This window comes from Azolla caroliniana, unplaced genomic scaffold, assembly GCF_043228905.1.
Source record: "Azolla caroliniana isolate FFs.n. ecotype wild unplaced genomic scaffold, voAzoCaro1.0.p SCAF_11, whole genome shotgun sequence".
In the NCBI taxonomy this organism is placed as follows: domain Eukaryota; kingdom Viridiplantae; phylum Streptophyta; class Polypodiopsida; order Salviniales; family Salviniaceae; genus Azolla; species Azolla caroliniana.
The window spans coordinates 21,036,489-21,055,632 of NW_028230446.1; the positions used below are offsets into that span (position 1 = coordinate 21,036,489).

Sequence of the window (19,144 nt, forward strand, 5' to 3'; positions counted from 1 at the left end):
CACATAAAAGTGTTATTGCACAAACAAGGAAAAACATCACTCACAATGGTGTGTGTGATTATGGATACAATATAGATTTAAGTGTAGAAAACTATGTCACTATTGGGCTACCATTAAATATTAAGAGACATTGTTACATTCATTATTAAAAAAACGTGGGGTGGAAAAAATTCAATTAGGTGGGCATCAAACTACATCAATGTACTATATGTGCTAGCATTTTCAAGCATTTACTTGCAAAAGCACACGTCTTCCATACATGTGCCTTTGTCGTTCTACATATTTGATCGCCTCTACATAAATAGCTAATCAAAACAAAAAAATATGTTTGTTCTTCTCTAAAAATTCTCAAGTCAAAACACAAACTAGGGCATAGGCCTACAAACATAAAAAAGAGGGAGTCATTTTGCTTTTTCCTTTGTCTAATGTGATATACAATATTTTCAACATAGTGTGTTATCGTGATTGAGTTATGATAATGTTGAATTTGTTTCAATGATGAAAACATTACTTTGAGGATAGTGATATGAGGAATATGGCAAATTTCATTAGGAATCGACAACAATTAAAATTGGGCTTAACTACATTGTCCAAGGCAAATTGGTTAAGTCTTAATTAGTTTTGAAGATTTCAAACACAAACCCCAACCTAGCCTAACCCTAAATTGATTAAGGCAATTAATTAATCCTTGATGATTCACTGCTATTGCTTCTTGCTCAACAGTCAACATAAGCAGGTGTTACAATCTACTCCTCAACGCTCACTAGTGATATCTCTCTCATGCTTGGTACAACACGATTTTGAACTTGAAACGTTGAAAAGCTGCCTTGGGGGGGGGAGGGGGGTCAAGTCTTAGGATAATAACTTTTTTGTGTAAATGCCATAAGTTATATGAGCCGGTTAAGTAGGATTCAAAGTGGCTACTGTTGTTATGTTGATGTAGTATGAATCCATATGTCATTGTGATGATGCAGTGGAAATGTGACACAAGACCTAGATGAATGGAGGTGGAAAAAGAAGGGGGGGCCATAAAGAGAACTCATCCATTCAATGACAATGTTAAGGATCAAGACATTTCGTAGTCAAACAAGCAACATACCATTTTTGGGCCCTTAAAAGTGGAGCTACAACGAATGCCTTGCAAGTGTGAAACAATAGCTAAAGACGTAATTAGGGAAAAACTCGAGTTTTTGTCCTTCTTTATGACTACAAAAAGAGAGACCGGACCGGACCGGACCAGACACATCATCATGGTGGTTGCGAGGCATCAAAGGACACAAAAAGTAAGCACCCCCCAAAACCCATACCGGGGCCATATTTACCAATGACCATTACTCTCTGTCTCTTAATCAGGTTCTAGAGCTGTTCTTTCCTTTTTTCTAGTCTTCTTCTTGGGTCGTAGCCCCTAGTGTAGTGTAGGTGTGTGCCTTAATGACCTAGGATTTTTATTAAAGAGAAGTTCCTCCTTTTCACAAAAAGCCCATCTCACTGATCTCACACATCCGCCTTTTGGGCTGTATTGCATTGTTTGTTCTGTTAACCAAAAAAGAAAAGAAAACGACATGATGGCGCTATTGCAATAACTTTCTTTCCCACCATCACCAACAATGATCCATCCATTGCCCAGGTGACTCACTCTCTTTCTCTCTCTCTCCATGGTGCTTCAAATCGTTAGTATATTATTCATTATGCTCTCTTTACCTCTCATGAACAATATACTGATGTATTTGTAGGCATGTATGTGTGTATATTTATGTTATTTGTTTGTGTGTGTGATTTGTGTGTATGTTTGTATTATTTGAATGTTTTTAGTTTATTAAGTATAGGAAACCTCTAAGTTCCTACCTTGTATCCGTACGTCCTGGCAACAAATAGACGTATGTATCTTGTGGCATGTATGTAAAATTATGGGTGCATACATCATGCGCGCACGTTCTTTGAATGTTATTCAGTAAGATCACTAGGTTTGTATCTTGGATCCTGTTGTTTTGATTTGTCACCTCATCTCGATCTGTCCGATGCAATACAATGAATTACGATAAAAAAGTAGATGAACGCATCATGTGTGCATGTGTGCATGTATGTATGAATGTATATATATGTATATGTGCATGATTGCTCGTGTGCGTGCATATGCATTTATGTGTATATTGATGTGTGTGTATTTGTATGTGCATATGTTTGTTTTGTAAGTATGTATGTGGGTGAGTATGTGTGTATGTATCTATACAAGTAACGGAATTTCCACCCCCACCAGTTGATCTCATGGAGATCAAACTGACATGGATGTTGGAAGATTAGACGATAGCGGGCATGGAGGTGCAAATGGCCTCAAGAGTATTAAAGAGGATGAGTGGGCGGGAGGATAAGTGGAGGAACAAATGAGTAGGAGATTGAACAAGAGGGTGAATGGATGAGAGAGGAACCTAGGCGCAGCCCAATAGCTTGATGTTAAAGACGAGGAAATGAAAGTGGAGACAAGATAACAAAGAAACAAATGACACCCTAAGATTGGCGTACGTCTGCGTGTATGAATGTATTTGAGAAGCCTGATGATTATCAAAATATTAGCTAGTAGCATTTGATGATCTACAAGAGCCGAATGCTAATTGCTACATTTGATGAATTGATGAGAGCCAAATGCATTTGAATCGTAGCATTCAATGGATCTATGCCAGTGGAATGTTGAATATTTTAAACCATATATGAAGAGATGGGATTATATATTCAAAGAATTGTAGATTTGTGCATTTCATGAGATTGTGTGATGCATGTAAATTTCCTGATCTGACTGTATATATCTGCTGACTGCTTGAGTTAGGGTTGAATATGCTAGCAAGTAAGCATGTGTGCAGGCATGCTCAAATTATGGTAATTACAATTTAAAAAATAAGGTTAGGCCTTTTAAAAGCACACTTAAAAGTTTTCACACCATTTTAGTGTGCAATTGGCCTAGAACCAAAAAGTCTGGAAATTTTGGATTTATGCAGCCTAACTCTAGATGCAATTTCTTAGAAGGGTTTCATGGCATCTATGAGAGCTATTTTTCTCCCATTCAACAATATATAATGGGTTCTTCCATCTCTTGAAATTTTTGCACTTGCCTAAACAATCAAAACATACTTGGAACTTTCCAAATTGATCTTTTCGCCATAGGCACTACAATATATAATTGGAAATGGATTGTTTGCTGGGAACACTCATCATAAATAAGTAAATGTGGAACCTTAGAGTGTAGAATGAAGGGGATTGGTTGGGATATGCCTTTTCTTGCATATGTGCATTCCTGGAATTCTCAGATACAAAATTCTTTGAATCGGGGACTAGAAACTATTGTCTGCAACCGATGATCCGTTTTTGTTCACTTTCATCTCCACTATGGTAAGTTATTAATTGGGGTAGGTTCTTTTAGAGACCCCCCTCCCCCTGCCAAACCACATATAAGATTTTCATCTTGTACGGTTTAAAACAGAAACTGGTTAGTCTACTATTGTGCTTGTGTACTCTTGAAGGGGGACTAGGAAATATTTTGTACAGTTGATCCATTTCTACTTAGCTTCATCTCCACTACTCAGTTGATGTGCTATTGTGCTTGTGTGCTATTGGATGTGACAGAGAGAAAAGGTCAATTATTTGCAAACTGCTAGTATCTCTATGACATATTTGGAAGAGCCCGTACTCCAACATACTGTGTATGAGCACCAGAAGGCATTGGAAGTTTTGACTATTATTTGGCATGATTTGAAGAGTCACCAGGATGCACCAGCTGGTTCTTCTAGCCTCCCGAAGGAAAGAAGACACACCCTCAAAGCTTGGGGTGGTACTTGCCCTCTTTGATTTTGATTTTAGTATCATTACTTGGAGACACATCCCTAAAATGGTTTATTTTTCACAGTAGCTCTCAATGATATAGGCGAGGTTATTGGCGAACTGTTTTGTGTGCATGTGTGCTTTGTACTTCTCTCAGAACTAGGCCATCTGACTGTTCCTAAAGAATGTGGTATAGATAATATCCCATCTTTTCTTAAAAAAAAGAGTGGGAGTCAACCCAAGTATACCTTTGATTCTTCTTTGGAGTGCCAAATGGCACTGAAAGAATCCAAAAGGGATGGTTAATAAAGATTCTCTAAATCAATATACCATTATTAAATTCATGTGCAAACTAATAATGTTTCTTATTCTTTTTGGAATTTCTTGATGATTGCTACGCTTTCTATTAACTGCTGTTTTTATTGTTGGATTTGACTGGCTCTCTTAGAGAGGGTTAAGTTTGAATTTGTGTGTTGATTGGATCTATCATTTTTTACCTTTTCAATACATACTTTTGCAGGCACATACATTTTTGGTGGTGGAAAGCTATCTGCATTTAGGTTATCCATAAAAGTCAAGATAGTGGTGGAAAACTACTTAATTTTTAAGTTTATATGACAAAATCAAAAGATTATTTGAGCTTTAGATCAGTTTCTGTTCTGGGCTTTGATGTACATATTGTGTTCCTTTGGCAGATCTATTAGTGGTGTTTGTGCTAGATTCAAATAAGGTAGGCTGGCATTACCAGGCATGGAAATAAGCAAACTTGAACCCAAACATGAGATTCTACTACCTTGTGTAGAAAATACTCATGAAAGGCCTTCAATTAGCGACCTACAATATTCCTTTGAAAGTAGTGAGGATAGTGAAAGATTACTTGTATGTGAAATTGGCTGCCACGATGATGTTGAAGAAACAAAAGGGCTAGTTTTAGGAGAATTAGGATCTATAAATGCCAAAGATCAAATGATTGACCTAGAGAATGGTGATGCAGCAAAAAGAAAGCTGTCTCAAGCAGCAGCTGATGTAAGTACAGAGTCATCTCAAAAATCTGATGAGAAACAATTCAGAAAGAGGCTATATACTTCATCAGAAGTAGATAGTTTAAAGCAGAGAAGGTTGAGATCAAATACAAAACTTTATGTTAAGGCTAATAGTAGGTCACCAATGAAAATTCTAAAAAAATCTGTGAGCAGCTCTACACAGTGGAGTCAGAAAGTGCCCAAAAATTCTGGAACAAAAACCAACATTATAAGAGAGCAATATTCTTTACCTGTAATTAATCTCACCCAAGCAAACACAATTCATGCCAGCTCATTGGGATTGACAAATGATGATATTAGTAAAGCGGAAGCGGATTTTGAATATGACCAATGTGTCTCTTTATTGAGAAAGTATGGGGTTCTAAACAAACCTGAGTTCTACATGTCACGTCATTATCCTGCTTGTGTGCCACATCCAGGGAATGTTGGAGATGGACAACTGTCAAAAAGGTGTAAGATATGCAGAGCATTTGAAGATGGCAGTAATACTATTATTTGTGATGAGTGCCAAGAGGTTTTCCACTTCTCTTGTTGTCTTCCACGTGTCAGCCATAAGTATTTCGATCGGGAGGATGATTGGTATTGCAGCTCATGTAGAAAACAAAGGAGAAGGATGGGAAGTGTGCACTACTTCACACTTTCAGAAAATGGGCTTGCTGATCGTTTCAAAAAATCTCTGGGAACACGCTATAGTTCGAAAGTGAGGCTCGGGCCTGCTCATCAGGCAGATGTTCCCATATGGACAGGGAAGATCGAGGATGATCCATTGTCTTGGTAAGGCCTTACAGTCCAAGAGTAGGTTTAGTTGATTTAGATAGAAGCTATGTATAAAGGTGAAGTTAACTTGATGGATAATGCATTATATAATGCTCGAGTGGGTCATGAATATGCATCAGTGCATGCACCATCATGAATCTATAATCTTTAAGCATTTAGTGTGCCAATCTCTTGGATTAGGGGAATTGGAAACCTATAACTATTATATAATCCCTGACCTGAATACATGCATTTGTGACAGTTTAGCATCTTGAGCAACAGGATGCATGCATTTAGTTTTTTGGTAGAGTAATCTAAGGTGAATGTGTCCTGGGTAGAGTAATTCTGCTTTCATTCATTGAGTAGTTTACAACTATGTTTTTCTATCTGGTTTAGTGAGAAGATCACTGCTAAGCTTGCAATAAGCTGTAGCTGAGGGAGGGGGTGTAAAATGGAAGTCAAACTATAATTATTTAGGTTTAACACTTTCACTCTTCATATTGTGGAAAACTAGGTAATTTCAATGGGGTGGATATTATTTTATTGATTAGTTTCCCAAGAATAGAATAGCTGTGTGGAATTCTAAACTAGTGGATTGCTGTTGTACAAGGGAGTTGATTTAACATCACTTTTTTCAACATTGTACATTCTTTATACATGGGTGAACATTCAATTGTCATAATCTTCTAAATGTATTTCATCTTATGTCTAATCACGTCGTTGGAATGTTAGGATTCACCCTCATTTGCTTTGTAGCTTAACATTTTGTTAGCATTGGACGTAGTGTATTAAGTAGTCTGTTATAGTGGCCGATGCATTAAGACTTCCGCACTTAATGAACTCTTTATATTGGTATTGTATAACCTAGAGGACTTCTGTATAGCAAGTGATCAAGAATGTTGATATTGATGTTCAACTTCTATTTTGATGGTGACATGACAGTTCAGTGGGTCGTCCCGGAACAGAGATTCCTATAGCTCAAGAGGCAAAAGATCGTGAGAGAGAAAAGATTTTGGATGCTTTTAAGAGTGTAGGTTTCCTGTACAAGAACGATTGTGTTTTTATCCTCTACTTTCTTGCTGACCTTAATGGTGATCTTTATATCTGCAGAAAGTAGAGGCTCTAAATTGGATACCTGCAAAGATGCTACGAACAGGATTACCTGAAAACTGGCTCAGGTGCCGGAACATATTTTTCAGAGCGTTCAAAGATCGCGATGGACACAAACATAGTGAGGTCATTTGTGGCAAGTGGAGAAGGTATCAAATAACACTTGATCCTCAGGAAATTGTTGATTATATCAATAGTGATATTTCACATTTAACTTTGCATAGGGCTCCTCCTTACGTCCAACAATCAGATCATTGGGAATGTTTTTGTGTCATGGAGTGGGACCCTCTTCATGCTGATTGTGCTGTACCACAAGTAAGGTTTTCTTTATAGTTTTTTTGGTCTAGAAATGCTTCTAGAGAAATAAACCCCAAGAACACCTCTAAATGAATCTAGCATCTCTAAAAGACCAAAATGACCAATGAGACTCACCAAGAGGTTACAACTGAAAAAGGTTGTCTCATATATGAGAATAAAAGAAATGAAATGAGAAACTATGGAAAGGTTAACTACTAAATTTGTACTTTATTGTTACCACGAGATAACTAGCAGAGAAAGATCTCCCCAAAGTGAGGAATTTGCCCTAATGTTGAGTAATTATAACCTTGCCTTGGTGATGAAAGGTGTGCCAGGTCATTATTGTCTTTTTGCAAAACAATGTTGTTGCTAGGATCCGAGATTGTGTTTCCCTTGTGTGAATAGGAGGGTATGTGCATTGAAGGATAATAGCGTTGATGGAATCTTGTAGATTCCTTTTCGAAAATGGAGTGGTTGCTTTGTGCTTGTATCAACTCTATGTGTTAATCTCTGCGACTGCTTTAACCTCCCTGTTGTGCTATTGTCTCTATCCTAATCTCTTGGTTAATTCTTTGCCAAGGATTTGCCAATTCTGTTATTAGGGAGTAGAATATTGTAGAATACTATGTTTTCCATTGTATTGTTTTTTATCAATTAAGAGGGAAATACCGTTGCCTCTTTAACCCAGTCTTTGGCGCACTAATCAACGTAATTGTTGCTCTATGGACCGTAAATCAACAAAGAAAATAGACTCTGATGATACATAGGACAAAAAAAACTGAAAACAACAAAATACACAGTACACGAGTTATATGTGGAATCCCTAAAACAGGGAAAAACCACGGGACAACAGATCTTCACTATATAACAGAGATACAAGAGGAAAATCAGATTACAACATACTCTAATGAACAGAGTATTCACCACTTAGGGTTTTGGCAAGTTCACCTAACTATGCCTATACTACTACCTCTGTTGTCTCCTTCCTTCTCTCTGCAGCAATACTATACTCACTCTACACAGTTCTGCTATTTCCTCTCTTCTATCACGTCCCAAAGTTTGCCCTAGCTACTCATATTTATAGGATGAATAGGTTATTATTATTATATAATAATAATCATTCGGTTGACTGATCGACTTGACTGTCCAACCCACAGGTCAACAATCTAGTCGATTTGACTAGTCGACTCCTATGTCGACTATCTAGTTGGTTTGATTGGCAAACTCTGTCTTTGACCATCAGGTCGGCTTTGTCTTCGACCTTGGATCATCCATCCAATACAGTGGACTACCAAGTCGACTCGCTGGTCAATCCGATCGACCATCCCGAATTTGGCTCGTCAACTCCTCTAATTCAACTGCGACTTCTCCCATTAGGAGGGACAGAATCCTAACAAACTCTCTCTTCACTCTTGTAGGGAGAGTCGGCCAATCCCATCTTCTGTCATCAATATGGATCTTCACAAGGGTAAACTCTTCCTCATCCACTTTCTCTCCTATCCAGTGATACCTTCTCTGTATATGCTTGGTCCGAGAGTGGTAAGCAACGTTCTTGGCTAGATGTATGGCACTCTAATTATCACAGTGGAATAGGAATTTTTCTTGTTTCATTCCTAATTTGTTGAGAAAATTCTTCGTCCATATCACCTCCTTTCCAGCCTCTATTGCAGCCATATATTCTGCCTTTGTGGTCGACAAAGCCATAGCCTTTTGCAATCTTGACTACCATGACATTGCTCCTCTTGCATAGGTCATCACATAACCTGATGTGTATTGACTAGAGTCTACATCCCCTGACATGTTTGAGTTGGTAAAGCCTTTGAACATTGGTTTTCCGAAACCATACCTAAGACATACCTTTGAGGTGCCTTTCAAGTACTTGAGTCCATTTTACAATTGCCCAATGTTCTCCTCTTGGATTACTCATGTATTGACTCACCGTTCCGACCATAGCATACATCAAACTACCAACGACCGAGGTATATGGAACTTACTTTCTTTATCTCAGCCTTGTCCTTTTCACTTTTCGGACATTGCCTAGCATTCAACTAGCAATTCGTCGGCAATGCAGACCCTACCGGTTTTGCTTCCGACATGTTAAATCTTTCCAAAACCTTTGTCACATACTTCTCTTGTGACAACCATAGCACATTCTTAGTTCTGTCTCGAACTATGTGCATCCCCAAGATTTGCTTTGCCGGTCCAAGATCTTTTATGGCAAATGACTTGCTTGGGGCTTTCTTCAAGCTTGCAATCTTCTTGGTGTCTTGTCCGACCACTAACATGTCATCCACATATAGCAAGAGAATCAAGAAGTCGCCTTCATTGTACCTTTTGATAAACACACAATGATCAACTTGTGTTTTATGGAATCCATGTTCCAAAATGAAGGATTCAAACTTCTTATACCATTGCCGTGGAGCTTGGTTTAGACCATACAAGCTCTTCCTTAGTCGACACACCAGATTCTCTTTTCATTTCTCCACAAAACCTTCAGGCTGCTGCATCTAGATTTCTTCATCTAATTCCCCATGCAAGAATGCTGTTTCGACATCCAATTGCCTTATTTCTGGATTCATACTGGCAACTATGCTCAAAACAGTCCGGATGGATGTCATCGTTACAACTGGTGCAAAAATCTCATCAAAATCGCCCCCCTTCTTCTACTGAAACCCCTTTACCACGATTCGAGCCTTGTATATGGGTGAGCTGCCATCTTCCCCATTTTTCAACTTGAAGAACCACTTATTTCTCAAGGCTCTCTTACCATTCGGCAGCTCCACCAAGTCGTAGGTGTAATTTTCATGCAAGGAGTCCATCTCATCTTGCATTGCACTTTGCCACTTCTTCTTGTGCTCATCTGCCATGGCTTCTTTGGATGGATGTCATCGTTACAACTGGTGCAAAAATCTCATCAAAATCGACTCCCTTCTTCTACTGAAACCCCTTTACCACGATTCGAGCCTTGTATATGGGTGAGCTGCCATCTTCCCCATTTTTCAACTTGAAGAACCACTTATTTCTCAAGGCTCTCTTACCATTCGGCAGCTCCACCAAGTTGTAGGTGTAATTTTCATGCAAGGAGTCCATCTCATCTTGCATTGCACTTTGCCACTTCTTCTTGTGCTCATCTGCCATGTCTTCTTTGGATGGATGTCATCGTTACAACTGGTGCAAAAATCTCATCAAAATCGACTCCCTTCTTCTACTGAAACCCCTTTACCACGATTCGAGCCTTGTATATGGGTGAGCTGCCATCTTCCCCATTTTTCAACTTGAAGAACCACTTATTTCTCAAGGCTCTCTTACCATTCGGCAGCTCCACCAAGTCGTAGGTGTAATTTTCATGCAAGGAGTCCATCTCATCTTGCATTGCACTTTGCCACTTCTTCTTGTGCTCATCTGCCATGGCTTCTTTGTAGCATTTTGGCTCATCTTCATCAGTCAATAGAACATATTGACTGGAGTATCGAGATGGTGCTGGATGTGTTTGTAGACTCTTCGTTCGGCTCGGGTTCATACATGTTGACTGGTTTCTGAAGGTTGACCGACTCGTCTCGTATGCCTCAATTGATCTTTGTAGGTCAGCCGACTCTGACTCATATGTATCAGTCGGTTGCTCCGAGTCGACTAATTCGGAATCGGCTGTGTTGACTATCTGTGTTCGAATAGTCGATTGTGTAGAGTTGACTAGTCCCAAGTCCATAGAAGTGGGAGTCTTTGATCGTCTTGTCTTACATAAATAATATGTCTTGACTCCTCACCACTTTCATGTTGAGTACATCCCACAACCTGTAGCCGAATTCATCCTCAGAGTACCCCACAAATATGCATGGTTTCAACTTGCTTTCGAGCTTCGAGCTTTGATCCTTTGCAGCATGCATATACGACAAGCATCCGAACAGCTTCAAGTGTTGATAGGAGACATCTTTACCTGTCCATACCCGTTGTGGGACATCACCTTTCAGGGGCATTGAGGGAGACCTGTTGATCAGATAGACTGCGGTGAGCATAGCTTCAGCCCAATACAACTTTGGAAGCTTTGCATGTGACAACATGCTCCTCACTCTTTCCATTATTGTTCGATTCATCCTCTTTGTAGGACCATTCAGTTCAGGGGTTTTAGGCACTGTATATTCGAGCCTTATGCCTTGTGTCTTGCAATACTCCTCGAACTATCCTTTGTACTCGCCACCATTGTCAGTTTGGACAGCCTTCAACTTTCTTCTAGACTCTTTCAGCTCTGGCCTGAAATTCCTTAAAGACCGACAACACTTGGTCTTTTGACTTTAGCACGAAAGGCCACAACTTTCTGCTATAGTCGTCAAGGAATGTCACAAAGTACTGTCCACCATGATGCGATGGAGCATCCACATAGCACACATCTGTGTGGACCAGTTCTAGTTCACATTCTCTTCTCTTTGGTGGTCTTGGGTGAAATGCAGCTCTGTTTTGCTTTCCGACCAGGCAATCTACATATTTTTCAAGATTCACCCCTTTCACTTCTGGAAGAAGTTTCTTGTCGGCCAGAATATGCATGCCTCTCTCACTCATGTGACCAAGTCTCTTATGCCATAGCTCCCCATTTGAGTCGGCTGCCACATTTGCTTCATCCTTGCACAACTTGGCATGCATGACATACAATGTCGCCTGTTTCTGTGCCCGGGCCACTATGAGACTTCCCTTAAAGAACTTCCACATGCCGTTTTGAAAACTACCATTGTAGCATTCATCGTCCAATCTTCTAATCAATATCAAGTTCAACTGATATCGGGCACATGTTGAACATCCCTTAGGGTCAGTCTACAACCAATCGATGTTTTTAGACATACACTCCCAATGCCGGCTATCTTGCATACTCCATTATCTCCCATCTTTACATAGCCATGGTCGCCGGCTGTGTAAAATGAAGAACATTCTCTCGAGGGAGTTAAATGGAACGATGCACCGGAGTCAATCAGCCAAGTGCACTCTTCATTTGTGAGGTTTACACTCGCTTGCTCGCAAATGAACAAGAGCTCTTCTTCACTTGTAGCCATGGCTGAAGTGCCCTTCACCTCAGAAATCTTTCTGGGTTCGACATCGTTCGAAGCACCTTTGCCTTTCTTAATGTGTCGACAGTCCTTCTGCAAGTGTCCAGGTTTTGCACAGTAGAAGCATGTAACCTTTCCTCTGGACTTGGATCTGACATGAGACTTGTCTCTCTTTTGTGGACTTCTTTGCTTGCTTCTTCCTCTGCTGAGATGTTGTGCCACATTTGCCTCCGACTGGGACAGGACACCCTTGTCCTTCCTTCTTGTCTCCTCATTTAGGATACTTGTCTTTATCACTTGTAAAGACAAATTTTCTTCTTGGCACGAGGTACTGAGAGACACCATCAGGTTCTCCCAGCTGCCCGGCAGGGTACACAGCAGCAGTAGGGCCTCTAGAGCGTCGTCTTGGGGAAACTTTGCCGCAGCAAGCTGATTTACTAACCCCATGAAGGTGTTGATGTGTACTACTATGCTTTCTCCATCTCTGTACTTGAGTCTTACGATCTTTCTCATAAGAGAGGCTTTCCTGAGGGCATTTTTCCTTTCGTACAACCCTGACAGTTTGTGCCACATTTCGTAGGCATTTGTCTCGTTAGCAACATGATGTAGGACACTCACATCTACACACTGTCTAATGGTGGCCACAACCTTCCTGTTTAGGAGTTTCCACTCAGACTCCAACACTCCTGTGGGTATTTCACTCCTGTCTATGGGCTCGTATAGGTCTTTGACTATCAGAAGATCTTCCATCTTGATCTTCCAGTCTGTGAAGTTGTGTGAGTTCAAGACTATCATTCCTGGGAAACCCTCACACACCCTTCCATCTTGCACCTCAAGCTCTGATACCAGTTTGTTGCGCTATGGACCGTAAATCAACAAAGAAAATAGACTCTAATGATACACAAGATAGAGAGAAAAAAACAGAAAACAGCAAAATACACAGTACACGAGTTTTATGTGGAAACCCTAAAACAGGGAAAAACCACGGGACAACAGATCTTCACTATATAACAGAGATACAAGAGGAAAATCAGATTACAATATACTCTAATGAACAGAGTATTCACCACGTAGTGTTTGGCAAGTTGACCCCTAGCTATGCCTATACTACCTTCATTGTCTCCTTTGTTCTCTCTGCTGCAATACTATACTCACTCTACACAGTTCTGCTATTTCCTCTCTTCTATCACGTCCCAAAGTTTGCCCTAGCTACTTATATTTATAGGATGAATAGGTTATTATTATTATATAATAATAATCATTTGGCTGACTGATCGACTCGACTGTCCAACCCACTGGTCGACAGTCTAGTCGATTCCTATGTCGACTATCTAGTCGGTCCAATTGGCAACTGTCTTTGACCATCAGGTCGGCCCGACTAGTCGGCCTTCTCTTCGACCTTGGATCATCCATCCAATACAGTCAACTACCAAGTTGACTCGCTGGTCGATCTGATTGATTTCGAATTCGGCTTGTCAACTCCTCCAATTCGACTGCCGCTGCTCCCATTAGGAGGGACAAAATCCTAACAATAATGGAATATGAGGACCAATGGTTCTTGGGGTTGTTCTTGCTAGAACTCAAGAACATAGGGAGAAGTTGTTGAAGGACAGCAATACAACCACACGAGCTCATCAACAGAGAACAATCACAATTTTCTTTAGACCCATCTCTCCTAATGCTACAAGTCAATCAAGGGCTACGCAAGTGGACTCCCAACCAGGACATTGCCAAGGTGTTACAATAGATTGGGCAATAGCAATTTGTCGTGCACATGGGCCTCAATCTTATGACCTCACCACCTTGTCATTGATACATAAAGGGCATTATGGCCCACCATCGTAGGTGCTTCCTCACTTAAGAGATCTCTCCATTCTGGATCGACCTATGCTTGAGATCTCTGTTTGATAGGACTTGCACTCTAAAGAGTGAATGACAGGGATATGAATGAAAGAGATGGAGAATACAAAAGTTTCTTGCCAGCTACCCCATTAAGTGTAGTCGATAGAGAATGTTAGAGCTAATGAAGTAGATGGGTTAGCTGCTAGGACTAATACTGTGACATATCTTCATCTACACTCGTATAAGCACGTGAACTAGAGTTCCCTCAGTATCATTTATCCTTGGTGCTTTGCGAATATAACATAATCTATCCACTCTGTTGTTTCTCTGCGCTAATTTATTGTATGTATTCTATATTATCTGCGCTATATTTAACAAATCTCAACCATGTAAGTTCAGGATTGTGGTTTTATAGATGTTTGTCTTGGTCGAGATATATATCATTGTCATAGATATCGCACTTTGCGTCTAGTAGGCATATTGACCTGTTTTTGAGAATTAGGTAGGATGCTATGCATGTTGTTCTTGGTTGAGATATATTATCACCATTCATCATGGATGTACTTCGTGTTGCATTGGCCGTTTGGCTTGATCTTTCTTTTATTTTGTCATATCCCTGCCCCTTATTTCCCCCTTTTGTTATATCAGCTTGTAAAAGTGATACCTTTTGGTGTCCTGACTTTGTGGGTGTGTATTTATTATCCGTAATAATGGATGTTCTAATAATTCGTGTTTCAGGAATTGCCTACTGAAGATATTTTGCGGCGGATACTAATAAAACCAGAAAACCGAGTAAGTATTTAGCAATAGCAAAGGTGGCTGAGAAATATGTGGTATAGCCATGTCAATATGATTTTTCCCACCTGTAAATGAAGTGTTGGAGAGTTTCATCAAGGACAAATAATAGATTTAACTATAACTTCATGGATTTTTTTATAGGATTTTTTGTATATACCTGAATATCTTTTCTGAACCTGTGATACGTCCATGTTACAATAGAACCTTGGCGTTGAATCCACATACACATGAACATGCACATACGGATACACAGACACTTGTACAAGTGGAAAACCTCAATATGAGGTGAGAGCTCAGGAACAATGAAGAGAAATGAACAAGTGTCAATCATACACTAAAGGGCTTAGAAGCACTCAAAAGTATTAGTGTAAGTTTGTTTTAAGTGGGATGTTCTGAAGTCGTGGACTATACAATAGAGATCGTCTAAGGGATTGCTTCAAGAAGCTAACTTCACACATTTGGTTTTGACCAAGGATCGTACAGTTGTAGGCTATCGAGATGGTCCAAAGTGCCCAAACTTGACCATTTGAGGAAATAGGAAATAGGGACAAGTGGCAGATCTGTTTTCGTCATGTGATTGGGTCACGGAGAGTTAGTTCAATTGGTTAAAGTGAATGTCTGCTCAATTCGTGTGTCACTTGGTTCAGACATACCCAAATTTACTTTTGGAAGGCTAATATGGAAAACATGAGGAGATACATCAAACTAGTGTCATGTGACTGGAACTGTTCTCATTTTAAGCCAGCTGTTTTGATGACCTAAGTACCTTTGCGTAAGAGGGAGCTCTTAAATTTGTTGGATACGAGTCACTGATCAAAATAATCCTTGGTGACTATGGACTGCTCCTACCTGTACCAAAAATTAGCCTAGCCCTCGCGCCCTTGTACAGTGGCTTAGGCATTTTTCCACTTCTCCCAACTTGAGTTTGCTATTCTTATCATGCACCAATCCTGATATAGCATGGATTGTCCACATCATCTAGCATGTATAGTTTTATTTACTTTGATTTGTTGTTCCCAAAGTCAAAAAGGCACTTTAGGATGTTATCATTGTTCTGTCTTATTTGGCCTCTTAAAAGATCTAACATAACTTTCTTTCTTTTTTCTCTCCTGTCACCCTTGCCATTGAATCTCTTTATCTTGAAGAGACTCTTAGCATTGGTCAAGCCTGAAAATCAAATTCTAGAAATAGATTTTAGAACTTAAGAATTTCTGAAACTTTTGGCATAATTGTCTGCCTGGAGCTTTGAAATTAGTTTGGGAAAATTCTAAAAAACTATAATTTTCTGTAAAATTTTAAGTTTTTGTTACATACCAAAGTGGTAATGTATCAAAAATGCAATAGGATGGAAATACCAAATTTTGTAGTGTGCATGGAAATACATGCCCCATGTGGCACCAAAAACCTGTTGCAATAAATGCAATTTCCCACCTGATTTGGGACTAAAGTTCAGGTTCAATCTTGAATATTACTGTTCAACTCTATAAAAACTTGTACGTGCTAGTAAATCTGAAGGCTTGGATGTCAATTGGAAGGAGTTGCTAAGCCATTAACCCCAAATCTAGGATTTTGGGGTTTTGTGACATCAGTTTACTGAAGTTAGCACTTTGGCCACTTTGGTGGTGTGAACAAGATCAAAATGTCCAAGTGGCCCAAAGGATCAAAGTATAATACCTCTAGACAGCTCTGGAGAAGAGTTACTGCAAGGAAAGGTCAAAGGACAGACTTTTGGGGCTTTTACCCCCTAATGGCATTAACTGATAGGCCATGGGTCCATGCAGAATCTGTCCAAATAGCCAAAAGCTTTTCCCAAACCTTTGTGTAGGAAATCTTTTTATAAGAGATGTATTTAGTCTTTGTATAAATGCTTTGGTTAGTGAGCAGGTCCATAACAAGTGTAAGATTGTATAAATTTCTCCATTAAATCATGCACAATCTGATAAATTTCTCTTTCAAAGTTCCAACCAATTGGGAAACACACCCATTATGGATCTGCATAGGAATATCCTTTGCTTAATGGAAAACCAGAGCTCCATATTCCAGTAAGCCTGTTTTTCCACCAAGACTATGATTTGTGGAAGTGCCAAAAACATTTACATGTTCTTAAAACTACAAGGAGTTCTCTGGTAACTACATACTAGATGTGTTGGAATCATAACCATTGGAATAACAGTATTGCCTTTGTTGAGCATCCAAAAATGTATAGTTTCTTCCTCAAAAATAATTATTCCCCTGTTCGAGAACTCATAAGGTATTTGCCCAAACCAATAGATCCTGAGCTGAGCCTATGTTGGTATCAAGGTGTTGATCTGAATCTGGTGGATGAAGGCAAAACTATTATTTTGTGCTTGAATTCTCTCAGTGGAACAGTTTTTCGCCGGAATATCTGTTTATGACTCTATGTAATTTGTGATGTCAGATGTGCATATGATCTGTATGGGACTAGCTGCTTCTAAATACATCCCTAACCTGGACACAGTAAAAGAGGGGATGCATACGTCCACAGTCCATTACTTCTGAATCCATTTGTTGTGGGAATAGGTAGAAGAGGGGAAGCATACGTCCACTTCCAACATATCTCTCACAATTGAGGAATATTTTATAAATTGGGATAAACAGTACTGCTTACAAAGTGAGAGTTCTCTTCCAGGATTAATTGATAAATCTATCAATTACTCTCTTCTGACAATCTCAATTGGGTGATGAAAGACCAATTCAAATCCTTGTGGTCTCATTTCTGTTGATGAAATGATTCCGGTGGGTGCGGGTGAATGAGATGTAATCATTGGGAATAGAACAGTAAAATAGCAGTAGGTACAGATACGATTCTGAACGTGCAGTCGAAATTATCCCACCCAATGTGTCCACTCATAGATTCTGGATAGCTACATAAATCAAATGACCTATTGGTTTGAGCACCTATTAGTTAATACGAGCACAAATTAATTATGGGACACATTTATTTGGTGATTTTTGACTTATAAGCTATCCATTAAATGCAGTGAATCAGATGTTGGCAACTTTGGAAAATTTGGAAGCAAAAGCATACAACAGCTTTTTGGACTCTTTTTGGGTGCAACAACCCTAAAATCTTCAACACAGAATGTACGAAGTGAACCAAGCATTTTAATTTTAGAGACAAATCTCCTTTTCTTCCTTTCATAATTTTGCACCAATTCATGATATTGCCTTCTACCTTTGATTTATTGGCAGTGTGGCGAGGACATGATGCGGTTATATGGAAAGATGTAGCTGAATGGAACGTTACTCCCTTATAACAAGCTTACAAGCACACGCTTTGTGCAGCGTGATTGTATCTAATTATATATATTGTGTGCAGGCTTCTGTGAAGTGTATAATATCAGAGTGGGCATAGTGATTTTCTTATCATAGTGTTTTTCTCCCCCATTGATTCTAAATGATAGTTGAAATTTGGGCCTTCCTTTTTCTTTCAAATGGTGGAGAATTCTGTAGAAGATAGCAAGGGCTCGAAATTGTGAATAAGTTATTTTATATAAACTCAAGAGAGGGCACTCTAGCACTGTATATACCAGTTAGTTCTCGGAATTTGTTAACCTGGTTAAGTGAAGAGGATAGATAGGTAAACAGATGTCTTATTAACGTCCATGGTATCTATGGAAGATACTTTTTATAAACTCAAGAAGGGCACCCAAGGGTGGCTAGCACTATATATATATACACACACACTTGTTAATCCTCCGAATTTGGAACATAGTTGTACTAGAAGGGTACCAAACAAATTGCTCTTTAGTTTTGTTCTCATCCTATATGTAGTAACTTGAAATGGCAACCAACTTTTTGTCAGTAGTGTACCTGGTTTTTCATCTCTTGTTTGTTATTTCAAGTAATGGCAATGCTTGCTTGGTGGCCATGAAGCTCAAGATGGCAATGTTCCTAGATTGGTGAGAATCACAACTTTGTATGGAACTAGTGAAGCATGCATATGTTTTTGGCTTAGAGCGTGTAAGTGTATGTCTATAGATTCCAAGAAATGATTGTCTGATGTTCAACATAGGAGAATGAGAACATTCCATGTCATGTATCAAAGGTTTATAATGTAAAATATTCATGTGTTTTAGACTCTTAAGAATTGAAGAAAGAATGGAGGTGTTTCAACTCATGTTATTCCATTGTTGTCAGCAAGTGGAATAATGATCTAATGAATTGTAAAGGTGGCAATTTGATAAATAGTGATAGTTATTTGAATATATTGATAGTATGGATCTTAATTTCTGTAAGTTTAAGTGAGCTAAGTGTTGCTAATGATGTTCCTTTGTGTTGACAAACATGGATCTTGTTAATCTATAGAGATGTTATGCACAAATTCTGCACATATTATAAAATAAGGTATGAAGCCAAAATCTTACTAACATTTATCATACCAGGCTCAGCAATAAGTCATGCAACTTGTTTTTTATGTCTAAGAATACAAAA

At 39.2% G+C, this 19,144-nt stretch overlaps 1 protein-coding gene across 9 annotated transcripts; it reads left to right on the forward strand.

Annotated features, from left to right (window-relative positions):
* Positions 1 to 1,334: 1,334 nt before the first annotated feature.
* On the forward strand, positions 1,335 to 18,918 carry LOC147858474 (uncharacterized). Of its 9 annotated transcripts, none has more exons than XM_087327238.1 (8): positions 1,335 to 1,627; positions 4,331 to 5,627; positions 6,552 to 6,639; positions 6,720 to 6,868; positions 6,944 to 7,034; positions 7,261 to 7,342; positions 14,630 to 14,683; positions 17,692 to 17,794. In XM_087327238.1, exons 2-7 carry the CDS (start codon positions 4,561 to 4,563, stop codon positions 14,641 to 14,643), a joined length of 1,491 nt encoding a protein of 496 aa, XP_087183364.1. In that variant the 5' UTR covers positions 1,335 to 1,627; positions 4,331 to 4,560; the 3' UTR covers positions 14,644 to 14,683; positions 17,692 to 17,794. The 9 variants fall into 9 exon arrangements, 8 of the variants coding, with proteins under 8 accessions (XP_087183364.1, XP_087183366.1, XP_087183367.1 ...); XM_087327239.1 differs by lacking the exon at positions 1,335 to 1,627 and adding an exon at positions 2,295 to 2,528; XR_015530471.1 differs by lacking the exon at positions 7,261 to 7,342 and having other exon boundaries at positions 6,970 to 7,034; positions 17,692 to 17,783.
* Positions 18,919 to 19,144: the final 226 nt, after the last annotated feature.

Bases quoted from the DNA above. Each gene is read 5' to 3' on its own strand.
- LOC147858474 (XM_087327238.1), top strand. From the start codon at position 4,561: ATGGAAATAAGCAAACTTGAACCCAAACATGAGATTCTACTACCTTGT. The intron at 6,869-6,943 runs GTATCAAATAAC...AACTTTGCATAG, and splicing joins ATTTGTGGCAAGTGGAGAAG to GGCTCCTCCTTACGTCCAAC. The intron at 7,035-7,260 runs GTAAGGTTTTCT...TGTTACCACGAG, and splicing joins CTGATTGTGCTGTACCACAA to ATAACTAGCAGAGAAAGATC.